The 14,307-nt window shown below is 60.0% G+C and overlaps 2 protein-coding genes across 2 annotated transcripts in view; one reads left to right on the plus strand and one right to left on the minus strand.

The window, feature by feature from the left end:
- LOC135278069 (uncharacterized) overlaps nucleotides 1–2,906 on the minus strand; it is a 186,324-nt gene extending 183,418 nt beyond the window's left edge. Inside the window, exons 1-2 of the mRNA XM_064384684.1 lie at nucleotides 2,689–2,906; nucleotides 643–793 (exon numbers count right to left, since the gene is read on the minus strand). The gene's annotated coding sequence lies outside the window, so the exon portion shown is untranslated. The remainder of the gene's footprint in view (nucleotides 1–642; nucleotides 794–2,688) is intronic.
- Nucleotides 2,907–6,264: 3,358 nt separating this feature from the next.
- Nucleotides 6,265–12,207, plus strand: LOC135278075 (mitogen-activated protein kinase 15-like). The gene is given in 14 exon segments (XM_064384693.1): nucleotides 6,265–6,719; nucleotides 6,970–6,999; nucleotides 7,129–7,219; nucleotides 7,710–7,840; nucleotides 7,929–8,092; nucleotides 8,268–8,407; nucleotides 9,155–9,212; nucleotides 9,591–9,728; nucleotides 9,877–9,982; nucleotides 10,108–10,279; nucleotides 10,394–10,518; nucleotides 10,597–10,755; nucleotides 10,917–10,971; nucleotides 10,974–12,207. Coding segments are annotated over 14 exon segments (1,665 nt in total). The 5' UTR covers nucleotides 6,265–6,524; the 3' UTR covers nucleotides 11,075–12,207.
- The last annotated feature ends 2,100 nt before the right edge of the window (nucleotides 12,208–14,307 follow it).

Consider the following 14,307-nt stretch of genomic DNA (forward strand, 5'->3'; position numbering starts at 1 on the left):
CGGCGCCTAATTTAGGTTGTCGGCGGCACAGCTGCAAGGTGATGGAAACCGGTGCTCAGCCTCATCGTGGGTGCTGCAGTGGGCCCAGAGCCCGCGACCCCACACTCTGGGCTTGGGCCAAGGAGGCACGGGTCATAGGGTAGGGGGAGGTGCCTTGGGCGACCCCCAGGCTGTCCGAGACCAGCCCTGCAGTCTCCCGTGCATTCTGCTGCACCTGCCACTTAGAGATGGCATTCAGCAGCGTGGTGGCAACCCAGGATCCTGCCCGCCTCCAGCAGCAACGCGGACCCAAGGGCCAGACCCTGCTGCGGTGCCTAAATCAGGCCTCGAAGCAGGAGGAGGACTGGAACTGGCATCCAGCCCCATCTCAGTGGCCGTAGGGTACCCAGCACCTGTGACCAGCACCCTGAACCGGGGTCAAAAAGGAAAAGGAGGAGGGCGGGAACAGGCACTGCCACCCTCTGCCACGGGCTCAACCGTAGCTGCCACCTGCACACGACGCGGCAGAAGCGGCGGCGGCCCCGGCTCTGCCTGCAGTAACCAGCAGGGGGAGACCCAGGGACTGAGGCCGCCTCAGAGGCTGCCACCTGGCCCCCTCTGCACCCCTGTCCCTGCCCTGGTGGCAGCCAGCCACGCTCCTACCTCTCCGGCGCTCTGCAGTCTCCGTCGCTGCCACCCACCGCAGCGAGGCGAGCCGTGGTGCCACAGGCTCCAGGCTCCAGCCTCCAGCATGCAGCAGATGGCTCTGCCTTCTCCTGGCATGGAGCAGCTGGGCGGGCAAAGCCGGAAAAGCCTAGAACGGGACACAGAGAGTGGTAGTGTTAGACCCCCACCTTGTCCTGCTGGCCACTGGGTGGCACGGGCCAGTTTCAGTGAAGGCACTCACACCCACCCTCCACAGTCCACAGCATCTCTTTCTGGCCCAAACTGGCTAGGGAGTGGAGACTGGAGACACGACGGGGCCTGGGCTTCCTGCTCCACAGGAACCACTGGGACCACCCAGGCTGTGCTCGGGAAGCAGGAGCAGCAGAAACTCAGACCCAGCCAGCCCTCCCCACCAACGTGCTGGTTCCCACTCCTGAGACCTCCACCCGCGGGGCCCTGTCACCCCGTGGTGTCTGCTGCTGCATGCCTGGGCATCCCTGGCAGGCTCTGCAGCACCAAATGTGAGGGCTCAGGCCTGGGAACCGTGATGGGTCTGGGTGCCCTGCTGTGATCAGAATTTTCACAGAAACATGTGCCCGCCACGCAGGAGGAGATGGTCCTTTAGAGTTTAGAGTCCGGGGGAGAGCAGGACCACTCCTCTCTCAGAGACCACCGCTGTCACTGAAACCTCCATCGCCTGCCACCGGTAGGGCAGCTTCCGACAGAGCCCCTGATCCGCTGCCACCGGCAGTGTAGCCCCAGGATAGTGTCAAAACCCCATCCCCCACCACCAGCAGTGTAGCACACGATGGCAGCCCCTAGCCTGCCCCTGCCTTAGACCCTGCAGCACTCGATGGCACCCGCAAACCAACCCCCTGCCATGGGCAGCACAGCCCAGGATAGCGCCCCAACAGGCTCCCTGGGGTGGGCAGTGTAGCCACAGATAGGGTCCCCAAGCAGACCCCCACCGCAGGCAGTGATGCCCCCATATGGCACCCAAACCACCCCCCACTGTGGGCACTGCAACCCTGAATAGTGGCTGCCCTAACTCACTCCCCGTCGGGAACAGCGCGGCCCTGGATAGAGCCCCCAACCAACCCCCTGCCTTGGGCAGTGCAGCCACAGAGAGCACTCCAAGCTCCCTCTCCACCTTGGGAAGTACCACCATGGACAGCTCAGGTAGCCCGACAGTGCACCCAACCTGCCCCCGTCACAACCCACGCAGCCTGAAATAGCACACTCACCCACTCTTTGCCAGGCAGTGCAGATCCCTGGGAGCACCTGACCCACCTGCCGCCTCTCCACCACTCAGGCTGTGTATCCAGCCCCCACAGTTCCCCCACCAACCCTCTGCCCACCTCCACAGGCAGTCCAACCCTGTGTAGCTCTCCCAACAAGCCCCCCAACCTCTGTCTCAGTGTAGTCCCCATGGCGCCTTTAACACCACCCCTCCACCCCACCAGAACCCTAACCCATCCTCCACCGCCAGCACTGCAGCCCCAGATAGTGCCCCCAACCTGCTCCCCATGTGGGCAATGCAGCCTTGGATAGTGCCCCCAAACAGCTCCCAGACACAGGCAATGATGTCCTGGATACCACAACCCCCACCCACTGGGGGCAATCTAACACCTGATAACACCCCCAACCCATCCCTCACCGCTGGCAGTGTTGCACCCCACAGTGCCACCAACCCATCCCAGACAAGGGCATTGCAGCACCTGATAGCTCCTCCAATTCACCCCCTACCTAGGGCAGTACATCCCTGGACAGTGCCCACAAGATACCCCATTGCTGCTGACAGTACCGCTTGGGACAGGCCCCATCCCAGCCCCCAGCAATGGGCAGCACATCCCAGGAAAGGGCCCCCAACCCTCTCCCCTATGCGGGCAGTGGCGCCTCAAATAACCCCCCAACCAGCCCCCGCAACACCAGCAGTGACACCCTGGATAGTGCCCACCGCCCATGGCAGGGCACCCGCAAGCCGTCCCCCATGCCTCAGGCTGCGCGTGCCAGGATGGCGAACCTATCCCACCATCTTTTTACCTTTCCAGCTGCGCTGCAGTCTCCGTCACCGCCACCAACTGCAACAGCGAGGCGAGGGGATACTGCACACTCCAGGCTCCAGCCTCCAGCACGGGCAGCTACTCCTCCTTCAACTCTAAGCCAGCTTGGAGCAGGTAGGCCCACGAACTCAGAAGAATCTGAAAAGGTGAGACCAACGTGTACACACACACAGAAAAACACTACAAAGTAGCAGAAAAACCCAATCTAGAACCTGACCAGACAATTCTGTAGACATAAAATCCAAAAACAGATAAGAGATTACGTCCTCAAAATGAGCTCTTCATTAGGAAAATGCAATTTGCCAGGCAAGGTGGCTCACGCCTGTAATCCCAGCAGTTTGGGAGGTCTAGTTGGGCAGATTATCCGAGATCAGGAATTTGAAACCAGCCTGACCAATATGGTGAAACCCCATCTCTACTAAAAATACAAATATAAGCCAGGCGTCATCGTGGTGGGTGTCTGTAGTCTCAGCTACTCAGGAGGCTGAGACAGAACTGCCTGAACCCAGGAGGTGAAGCTTTCAGTGAGCTGAGATTGCGGCACTGCACTCCAGCCTGGGTGACAGAGCCAGACTCAGTCTCTTAAAAAAAAAAAAAAAAAAAAAAAAAAAAGAGGAGGAATACAGGTGTGGTTTTAGAAAAAGGGAACTCATACGCTGTAGGTAGAAATGAAAATTAGGATACTCCAGCTCAGAGGGCCGTGGGGCTCGGAGGGACCCAGGTCCCAGACTTCACCATGGCTCAGGGCCTGTGCACTCCTGGACGCTGGATGCAGGTCAGACATGGACACAGCCTTCCCGGCAGGGCTGTGGACGCCGTCACAGCCAGCACCCTACAACCACCCCCACACGGACGACTGGGGCCCAAAGGCCCACAAAGAAGTCAGGACTGGAAAGCACGGAGACGCGGAGAAGGAGCAGGGAGGTCTGGAGGATTCCCGGTGGGGTACAAGTCCCCGCCACTCACCTCAGAGATGTCCTCCACCATTATGTGGAAGCCACCATGGCTTCTCCAAAGAAGTTCGCTCTGACCAGGCCGCGGCCTCTGATGACTCCCTCCGGCCGGACCGGGCCGGACCACCGTCTCCGTTGACTCCTTCTGGCCGGATCGGGTCGGACTGCCGCCTCCGTTGACTCCTTCCGCCCGGGCCAGGCCTGGCCGGGCCCCCGCCTCCGATGACTCCTTCCGGCCGGCTCGGGCCGGACCACCGCCTCCGTTCACTCCTTCCGGCCGGGCCGGGCCGCCGCATCCAGTGAGTCCTTCCAGCCGGTCCGGGCCGGGCCCCCGCCTCCGTTGACTCCTTCCGGCCGGGCTGGACCGCCGCCTCCGGTGACTCCTTCCGGCAGTGCCAAGCCGGACCGCCGCCTCCGTTGACTCCTTCCGGCCGGGCCAGACCGCCGCCTCCGTTGACTCCTTCCGGCAGGGCCGGGCCAGGCCACCGCCTCCGGGGACTCCTTCCGTCCGGGCCTTACCGCCGCCTCCGGTGACTCCTTCCGGCCGGGCCACATCGCTGCCTCCCATGACTCCTTCCGGCAGGTCCGGGCCGGACCGGACCGCCGCCTCCGTTGACTCCTTTGGGCCGGGCAGGGCCGGGCCCCCGCCTCCGGTGACTCCTTCCGGCCGGGACAGACCGCAGCCTCCGTTGACTCCTTCAAGCCGGGGCGGGCCAGGCCGCCCCCTCCGGTGACTCCTTCCGGCCGCACCGGGCCGGACCGGACCGCCGCCTCCGTTGACTCCTTCCGGTCGGGCCGGGTCGCCGCCTACAGTGAATCCTTCCGACCGGGCCTCACCGCCGCCTTCGTTGTCTCCTTCCGGCCGGGCGGGGCCGGGCCGGGGCGCCGCCTCCGCTGGCTCCCTCCGGCCGGGCCGGGCGGGGCCGGGCCGGGGCGCCGCGTCCGCTGGCTCCCTCCGGCCGGGCCGGGCGGGGCCGGGCCGGGGCGCCGCGTCCGCTGGCTCCCTCCGGCCGGGCCGGGCGGGGCCGGGCCGGGGCGCCGCGTCCGCTGGCTCCCTCCGGCCGGGCCGGGCGGGGCCGGGCCGGGGCGCCGCGTCCGCTGGCTCCCTCCGGCCGGGCCGGGCGGGGCCGGGCCGGGGCGCCGCGTCCGCTGGCTCCCTCCGGCCGGGCCGGGCGGGGCCGGGCCGGGGCGCCGCGTCCGCTGGCTCCCTCCGGCCGGGCCGGGGCGCCGCGTCCGCTGGCTCCCTCCGGCCGGGCCGGGCGGGGCCGGGCCGGGGCGCCGCGTCCGCTGGCTCCCTCCGGCCGGGCCGGGCGGGGCCGGGCCGGGGCGCCGCGTCCGCTTTCTCCCTCCGGCCGGGCCGGGCGGGGCCGGGCCGGGGCGCCGCGTCCGCTTTCTCCCTCCGGCCGGGCCGGGAGGGGCCGGGCCGGGGCGCCGCGTCCGCTTTCTCCCTCCGGCCGGGCCGCGCCGGGCCGGGGCGCCGCGTCCGCTGGCTCCCTCCGGCCGGGCCGCGCCGGGCCCGGGCGCCGCGTCCGCTGGCTCCCTCCGGCCGGACCGCGCCGGGCCCGGGCGCCGCGTCCGCTGGCTCCCTCCGGCCGGGCCGGGGTCCCACCTCCGCCTCCGCCTCCGCTTCCGCTTCCGCCTCCGCTGACTCCTTCCGTCGGGGCCTGTGCCCCGCCTCCGCTGACTACTTCCGGCCGGGGGCCCGCCTCCGATGACTACTTCCGGCTGGGGCGTGGCGCCGCCCGCGCTGACTCCGCTTGGGAAGGGGGTGAGTGCCCGAGGACGCGCTTGCCCTCCGAGGGGCGCCCCTGCGGAGAGAATACCTACGGGGGATGGTTGGTCCCCTCCGAGGCCTGTTCCGTCACACACTGGCGTCCTGCCTCCTCCGTAGGCGGAGGGGTGGTTTGGAGCCCCTTCGTGCCTCAGTTTCCTCATGGGGTGACACGACCGTGACTCCCAGGATCCCGGCTCCTGGAGGCAGGTGACAGCCAGGACCCCAGCAGCCTCAAGCAGAGGGATCCTGGCGCCCCACTTCCCATGTGCCCACAGTCGCCCGCTTCCTGGGTGCACAGGACGCTCTGGGGAGGCTGGGCCCGTGCCTCAGTCACTGAGAGGGAGGGCAGACCCCAGGCTCAGGAGCACAGGGGCGAGTCCCAAGAAGGGCCTGAGCGGGTATGGGGTGGGTGCAGAGTGAAGGCCAGAGCCAAGTGTATCTGTGTGCCTGAGTGAGCACACAGGGGGAGGGGGAGGAAGATCCTTCCGGGCAGTGCAGACAGCAGGTGCTCAGTTGAGGCCCAGCGCAGGCTTGTGTGCGACTGGGTAAGAGATGGAGAGATGAGTGGTGAGGGGTCCAACCCGTGTGGGGGCTTCGGGAAACTTCCAGGACTTTGGTTTTCACTGTTGCTGACGCCAGAGCTGTAGCAGCTGCTGGTGTCACTATATAAGGCCTACCCTGCCCCCTGTGTTGAGAACCCACTATTGGCATGCAAGGGAGTGGCAGACGGAGATTCCTTAAGGGGTGAATGCAGCCACCCAGTGAGAGATGCCAGAGGCTGGGACCAGGGTGGGGGCAGCGGAGAGGGTGGCAGGGGCTAGATTCTGGAGGAATCTGAAGGTGGGGCCGACGGGACTAGGGGCTAGGTGGGTGTGAGAGAGAGGGAGGGAGAGTGCCTGGCAGCTGGAAGGATGGCAGGGCATCCCGAGCTTCATCTCCTGCCCAGATGCTCCCTTCTGTGGCCTCCTTTTTTCCAGGGCCTCGCCAGCTCTCACCCTCCCCTCTGCCTCCCCTACTCTGGAAGATGTCAGAGTCTAGGGTGGCCTGCAGTTGTGGAGCCCACACTCCCATCCCCTCTGGGGACCCAGAATGGGAAGGAGGAGCCTCATGTGTGCAGGGGCAGTCTGGGTGGGCAGGGGATGGTGGGGCAAGGGGCTGGCCCTGTGTCATGGCACTCCTTCCCAGGCCTACGGCATTGTGTGGAAGGCAGTGGACCGGAGAACAGGTGAGGTCGTGGCCATCAAGAAAATCTTTGATGCTTTTCGGGATAAGACAGATGCCCAGGTGAGTGTGTGGGGAGAAGTGTGGGGCGGGATGGGGCTGGGAGCGGCAGCCCCTTGCCCTGGTGCCTGGAATCAGGTGGGAGCTGGGAGCCGGTCACAGCAGATGTTATGGCTTGTCTTGGAACACTGCCCTCTCTTCCGCGCCTGGTCTGGTGGGCCTTGGGTGATGGACATCAGCTCCTTTGGGTCCTCTCAGGACACGGGCTTCCTTCTTGCTCCACCCACCCACACACCTGTTTCTGTCTCTTCAGAGAACATTCCGGGAAATCACACTCCTCCAGGTGAGTAGCCTGGGCCCTCCCCCGGTCCCCTTCCCCAGGAACAGACCTCTCCAGACAGGAGAGGAGCCGGGCTTCTCGGCCCCCAGAGGCAGTCCCTGGCCTTCCAGCCGCCGCCGACTCTCTCCCCAGGAGTTTGGGGAGCATCCCAACATCATCAGCCTCCTTGACGTGATCCGGGCAGAGAACGACAGGGACATTTACCTGGTGTTTGAGTGTATGGGTGAGTGAGGCCTCGGCCAGCGCCCCGGCCCCGCCTCTGGCCTGTCCTCACCCGCCCCACGGTGGCTTGCTCCCTCACCGTGTACCCTGGACTCAGGGACAGACAGCTGACCAGTGTCAGCCTCCAGAGCCAGCAGCGACCCCTTCATCCCACCTGCCCCGGGCTCCTGCTCCCGCCAGTCTGCAGCTGCATTCTTTTTCTTCTCATTTTATGAAAGAAAGGCAATAGGAAATAAAATGTTTTTTACTTTAGAATAAAAAATAAAAAAATTAATAATAAAAAAATAAAAAAATTTTATTTTATTTTTTAAATAAAAAAAAAATGATAGGCACAGCTGCAGACCCCACCGCTGTGCCCACAGGCTGTGCGCAGGATGGAGGAGTGGGGCAGGCAGGCCGCGGGCTGGTTCAAAGGGAGACAGACCTGCCAGGTGCCACCCCCACCCCCTCCCCCTCCACCCCCCAGACTGGAGTGTGCACCCTCTCCCCAGACACGGACCTGAACGCAGTCATCCGGAAGGGCGGGCTGCTGCAGGACGTCCACGTGCGCTCCATCTTCTCCCAGCTCCTGCGGGCCACCCGGTTCCTCCACTCGGGGCACGTCGTGCACCGGGACCAGAAGGTGCGGCACCCACTGTGCCTCGAGTCCAGCTCCCAGGCCCACCCGGCCCCACCCGGCCCCAGGGCCTCAGTCTGCCTCCTCTCTGCAGCCGTCCAACGTGCTCCTGGACGCTGACTGCACGGTGAAGCTGTGTGACTTCGGCCTGGCCCGCTCCCTTAGGGACCTCCCTGAGGGGCCTGAGAGCCAGGCATTGACAGAGTACGTGGCCACACGCTGGTACCGGGCTCCGGAGGTGCTGCTGTCTTCACATCGGTAGCAGTGAGACACCCCCAACCCGCCCTCTACCTCCTTGCAGGGGCCCCCAGGGCTGCCCTCCTGCCCAGCCAGAGCTCCCAGGCCACGAGTGTCCTCTCACTCACCCTCCCAGCAAATCCATCCCCACTTCTGCCTCTAGGTTCCTCCATGCCTACACCCCTTCCTGCCCCAGGTACACCCTTGGGGTGGACATGTGGAGTCTGGGCTGTATCTTGGCGGAGATGCTGCGGGGGAAGCCCCTGTTCCCGGGCACATCCACCCTCCACCAGCTGGAGCTGATCCTGGAGACCATCCCAGCGCCCTCCGAGGAGGGTGAGCCAGGCAGCTGGGGCTGGGCACCGGGATGCTTCGGGTCAGACGGCACAGCTGTGGGGAGACGGCAGCTGACAGGCCAGGACTGCTGGGAGGAGGGACGGGGACAGCGACAGGGAGGATCCAGAGGATAGGACAGGAGCCCCAGGAAGACCAACTGGTGATGGAGGCCCAGGAGGAGCTGCTGGGGGTGGATGTGGGCAGGCAGCGCCTGGCATAGGCACCATGAGAACCCAGCAGTGGCCATGATGGGGCCGGCAGGCTGGACAAGGTCCCCGAGGGATTGGGGTAGCAGGGGCAGGGACCGTCACTGTGCTGGGAGCTGGGGTGTGCACACAAAGCTGGCAGGAGAGATTCAGGCGCTGAGGGAAGAGGTGGAGGAAGGCAGTGGCAGGAGTGGGGCCATGGGGGTCACTCTTGAGGGCGGGGGCAAGCGGGAGCTGTACCACCGGGCGCATCTGCTCGTCTGGGTGGAGCCTGCTGGTCCGTGGAGGTGGGTGCCAGTGTCCACCTGTGTGAGCACTTCCCAGGGCCAGGTACAGGTGTGTGGAGTGGGGGTCATGTGGGGTGCTTCTGAGCACAGGCTGGGGCACGCCCTGGTGATGGGGTGTTTGAGCCCTGCCAGACAGTGGAAACGCTGTCAAGAGGCTGTGCTCCGCGGGGTTGGAAGAGATGGCTGGCCCCAGATTCTTGAGCCGCGCCAGCCTGCCAGGCCTGCCTGGGTCACACCACCTTCTGCTGCCCCAGACCTCCTGGCTCTCGGCTCAGGCTGCCGTGCCTCTGTGCTGCACCACCTGGGGTCCCGGTGAGTGGGGGCACTTTGGTGAGGGTGAGGATGGCTTGTCTTGAGGAAGCAAGGCCACCTTCCTGCAGGGTTACTGGGGCCAGTTTGTACCAGTTCAGATTCTGCCTGTTTTCCAGCTGGTGGTTCCAAACCCAGCAACTGTTGGCCGCTCTGAGAGCAGGAGCCACTGGTGGTCCTAGAGGGTGGCCCTGAGGAGCTGTGTCAGGGCGTGGAGAGGAGGGCACCAAGGGACCCAGACTGCCTGCGGGTCAGGCGGGGGCATCCACCTAGAAGGACAGCAGCGTGGGCCCCTGTATGGAAGCCCAGCCCCAGCCGTGAACATGGATCTGAGGAGGGCTCTTGGGTGGGTCCCTGGAGACAGCACACGGCAGCCCACAGGCCACGGCAGACGCTGGACGCCCTCCTGCCGCCAGACACCTCCCCAGAGGCCTTGGACCTCCTCAGGCGACTCCTGGTGTTCGCCCCGGACAAGCGGTTAAGCGCAACCCAGGCACTGCAGCACCCCTACGTGCAGAGGTGGGAGTGGGAGACAGTCCCCCGTGCGCGGGTGCAGGCCAGAGATAGCCGGCCCGCGAGGGAGAGCCCCCAAGCCTGGGCCCTGCGATGACAGCCTGAGGGGCTGGCTTGACCGAAGCTCGGGCCCCACCTCTCTGGCTCCCTGCAGATTCCACTGCCCCAGCAACGAGTGGGCACGAAGGGCGGATACGCGGCTCCGGGTGCACGAAGGGGTCCAGCTCTCTGCGCCTGAGTACCGCAGCCGTGTCTATCAGGTGCTCCGGCTTGTGACCCCCGTCATCCCTGGTCTACCCGCACCCTGGGGGCCACCTCCTATGTCAGAAACCCCCAAACGCCCCGTGGGCAGGCTGCGACCTCTGAGCACACTCCTGTCCCGCAGATGATCCTGGAGCGCGGAGGCAGCTGCACCTCAAGAGAGAAGGGCCTGGAGGGCGTCACCCCAGGGGCAGAGCCCAGGGCCTCCCCATCCCAGGCACACCTGTGCAAGCCCAGAGCCAACCCTCAGCTGTCTTCAGGGACACCTGTGCGGGGCCACGACCCCCCAGAGCACGGTGTGTGACCTTTGCTGCCACCCGCGAGGAGCATGGCCCAGGCTTCCTCCTGTGGCTGCCGACTCTGCGCAGCACCCGGCTTCTGACCCTGGGGTTGACCTTCTGATCCTACAGAGTCCCCCCGTGTAGCCGAGAACATTCCCAGACAGAACTCCGCTCCCCTGCTCCAAGGTGCACCCCTAGGGAGGGAGGAAAGGCCCCGTGGGGCAAAGGCAGAGCCCCCCTTGACACTCTCCCTGGTAAGTTATGGTGCGGTGGGCACAGGAGGGACCCTCTCTCTTTGCCTCTCAGTGACCCTGTAATGTGCCCCTTCCCAGGTGAAGCCAAGCGAGAGGGGAGCAGCGTCCTCCCTGACCTCACAGTCTGCGGCTCAGGTGGCCAACCAGGCCCTGATCCGGGGTGACCAGAACCGGGGTGACCGGAACCGGGGCGGTGGGGTGAGCGTGGCCGGTGCACAACAGGTGAGCCCAGCCCCAGTCTGCCTCCTCCCCCATCCTCCTCTTCCCCTCCTTTTCGCTCCCTTCCCCATCCTTCCCACTGCCCCTCCGTTGTCCAGTTCGCATCCCTCAAGGTCCTCAAGGCCTCCCCCACTGCGCCCCCTCTGACACCTCCCCTTATGTGACTCAACTGTATGCAGGTCCGTCCCCGGCCCGGCCGGAGGATGTTCCGCACCTCCACCTCGCAGGGGGCTCAGAGGGCTGCCAGGCTTTGCTTGGAGGCTACTCTCAAGCCTACGGGACTGTCTGCCACTCGGCACTGGGCCACCTGCCCCTGCTAGAGGGGCACCGCGTGTGAGCCACCCTACTCCCTTCATCTGGCCCCGTTCCTGCCCCAGCACCTTTCCTGGACCCTTCCCGGTCTCCTGCACCCCTTAGCCATCCCTGCTTTGCCTGGGCACGTTGAAGTGCCCCTGCCACTCCCACCCCAAGAACTGGCCCTCCTGAACCCTTTTGCGGTCATCAGTCACCTTCCTCTGTCTCTCTTACCATGTGATCCTATTTTGTTTTCAGGGTCACTCCTATTTCATCTGTTCCTTCCCCAAACACTAAGTGATACCTCACCCAAGATGAGGGTGTCAGCATTTGGTGTCTAGTGAGGTGGAAATGGACTAGCAAACTTACCCTAATTGTGAGGGCTCTCCCCTTGTGATTCTGTTACCTCCCCAAGACCCCACGTCATGTCACCTTGCAGGTTCGGAATTTGACATGAATCGTGCAAGGATGTAAGCATTCAGTCCATTGAAATAGTGTTGTTAACTTTCTAAGAAATTGTCATCTGGGCATGGTGGCTCACGCCTATAATCCCAGCACTTTGGGAGGCCACGGCGGGTGGATCACCTGAGGTCAGGAGTTCAAAACCAGCCTGCCCAACATGGCCGAAACCCCATCTCTACAAAAATTAGCCAGGTGTGCTGGTGTGAGCCTATAATCTCAGCTACTTGGGAGGCTGAGGCAGGAGAATTGCTTGAACCCGGGAACAGTGATTGCAGTGAGCTGAGATCACACCACTGCACCCCAGCCTGGGTGACAGAGCAAGACTCCACCTTAAAGAAAATAATAATAATTGTTGCACAGCCCTCCATAGTGGTTGAATCGTTTTACATTCCTATACGGTATGGGAAGATTCCAGTTGCTCCTTATCTTTGCTAACACTTGGTATTTCAGTCTCTTAAAGTTTAATCCACTCTAGTCGTATGATTTTAATTTGTATTTGCGCACTGGATAATGTACGCCTATGATTTCATCTGCTTATGGCTGTTCTGTGTCATCTTTTGTGATGTGTCTGTTCGTATCTTTTGCCTGTTTTTAAGTTGGGTTGCTTATTGTTGACTCAAGTTCTCTCCATATTCTAGATGAAAAACACATACATAATATATATAATTCTTTGTCTCTATTTGTGACAAATAAATTATAAATATTTTCCTTTCATGTTTGGTTTGCCTGTTCATTTTCTTAATGGTGTCTTTTGAATATTTTTTATTAAGTCTAATTTATCAACGATTTGGGTGCAGTGAGTGGCTCATGCCTGTAATCCCAGCACTTTGAGAGGCCAAGGTGGGAAGATCACCTGAGGCCAGAAGTTCAAGACCAGCCTGGCCAACATGGTTAAACCCCAGCCCTACTAAAAATACAAAAATTATCTGGGTACGTTGTGCCCCTGTAGTCCCACTACTTGAGAAGCTGAGGCAGGAGAGCCGCTTGAACCCAGGAGGGAGGCAGAGGTTGCCGTGAGGGAGATATAATAATAATGATGATTTATGAGATCTTATAATTTGAGTTTAAGAAATTTGCCTACTCAAAGGACATTTTTTCCCTATGTGTTTTATTTTATGGAACTTTTATAGTTTTATCTTTTACATTTTAGTCTGTGATCCATTTTGAGTTCATTTTTGTGTACCATATGCAATAAGGATCAAGATTTTGTATCTGTGTGGATAGTTGCTTGTTTCAGTTCTATTTGTCGAAAGACTCCACTTTCCCAACTTAAGTGACATAGACGTGGTCTGTTCTGGACACCATCCTTATCTTCTTGTGTGTATAGCTTTACACCAATATGACACTATTGATTACTGTAGTTTTATTTGAGGCAGAGTCTCATTCTGTTACCCAGGCTGGAGTGTAGTGGCACAATCATAGCTCAGTGTAACCTCGAACATCTGGGCTCGAGTGAGCCTCTTGCCTTAGCCTCCCAAGTAGCTGGGAGTGTAGGCATGCACCTCCAGATCTTGCTAATTTGTACATTTTTTGTAGAGATAGTGTCTCACTATGTGGAACAGTGTGGTGTTGAACTCCTGCCTCAGCCTCCCAAAGAGATTACAGGTGTGAGCCACCACTCCGGGCCATCTGTAGTTTTACAGTAAGTATCATACTCAGGTACTGGAAGAGCTTCGGTTTTGTTTTTTTCCTTTTTTTCCTTTTTTTTTTTTTTTTTTTTACTTCTAGATCCTTTGCATTTTCATATAAAATTTAGAGTCAACTTTTATCAACTTCACGCTGGACGCATGGCTCACACCTGTGTAATACTAGCACTTTGAGGCTGAGGCAGGTGGATCACTTGAGGTCAGGAGTTCGAAACCAGCCTGGCCAACATGGTGAAATCCCATCTCTACTAAAAATACAAAAAAATCAGCCGGGCGTGTTGGGCACCTATAGAATCCGAGCTACTCAGGAGGCTGAGGTAGGAGAATCGTTTGAACCCAGGAGGGGGAGGTTTCAGTGAGCAGAGATCACGCCATTGCACTCCAGCCTGGGCAACCAAGAGCAAAACTCCATCTTAACAACGACAGAAAACAACTTTTATTAATTTCTACAAAAAGAAAGCCTCCTGGGGTTTATAGATCAATTTAGGGAGAAATTACATTTTAACGATTCTGAGCTTTCCAGTTGCTGAACACGGTATACTGCCCCATTTATTTGGATCTCGTAATTTCTCTCAATTTACAGGTCTCACACGTTTCATTAAATTCATGTATTTAATATTTCTGCATGCTCTTGCAAGTGGTAAGGTTTTTAAAAAGCTATTTTCTAGTTATTGCTAGTATGTAGAAATGCATTTGACTTTTGCACATTGACCTTGTATCAAGCAACCTAGATAAGTTAACTTATTAGTTCCAGTAGCATTTTCTAGATTCTTTAGCATTTTCGATGTAGATAATCATCTGTGAATAAAGAATTTTACTTTTCCAATTCATATGGACTTTGTTCCTTTTTCTCATTGTACTGAGTAGGACATCTTGTTCCGTTTTCCTTAGAATTGGTGAGAGTACATCCTTGTTTTGATAGGATACTGTTACTCCCAAAGATTTGTGAATTACTCTATCATCATCTGTTTTCTGAAGTTGTTTATGTAATAATGATATTATTATTTCTTCCTTAAATGTTTGGGAGATTTTACTCTGGAGAAACCTGGTACTTTGTGGGAAGATTTTCTTAAATTAAAAATTCAATTTTTTTTTCCTTTGTCCATTCGTTCTTTTGTTTCTGAGACCTAGTCTCACTCCGTCGCCCATGCTGGAGTGCAGTGGTGTG

Source organism: Aotus nancymaae, unplaced genomic scaffold (assembly GCF_030222135.1).
Source record: "Aotus nancymaae isolate 86718 unplaced genomic scaffold, 86718_ANA_hifiasm-v0.15.2.pri h1tg000036l, whole genome shotgun sequence".
NCBI lineage: Eukaryota > Metazoa > Chordata > Mammalia > Primates > Aotidae > Aotus > Aotus nancymaae.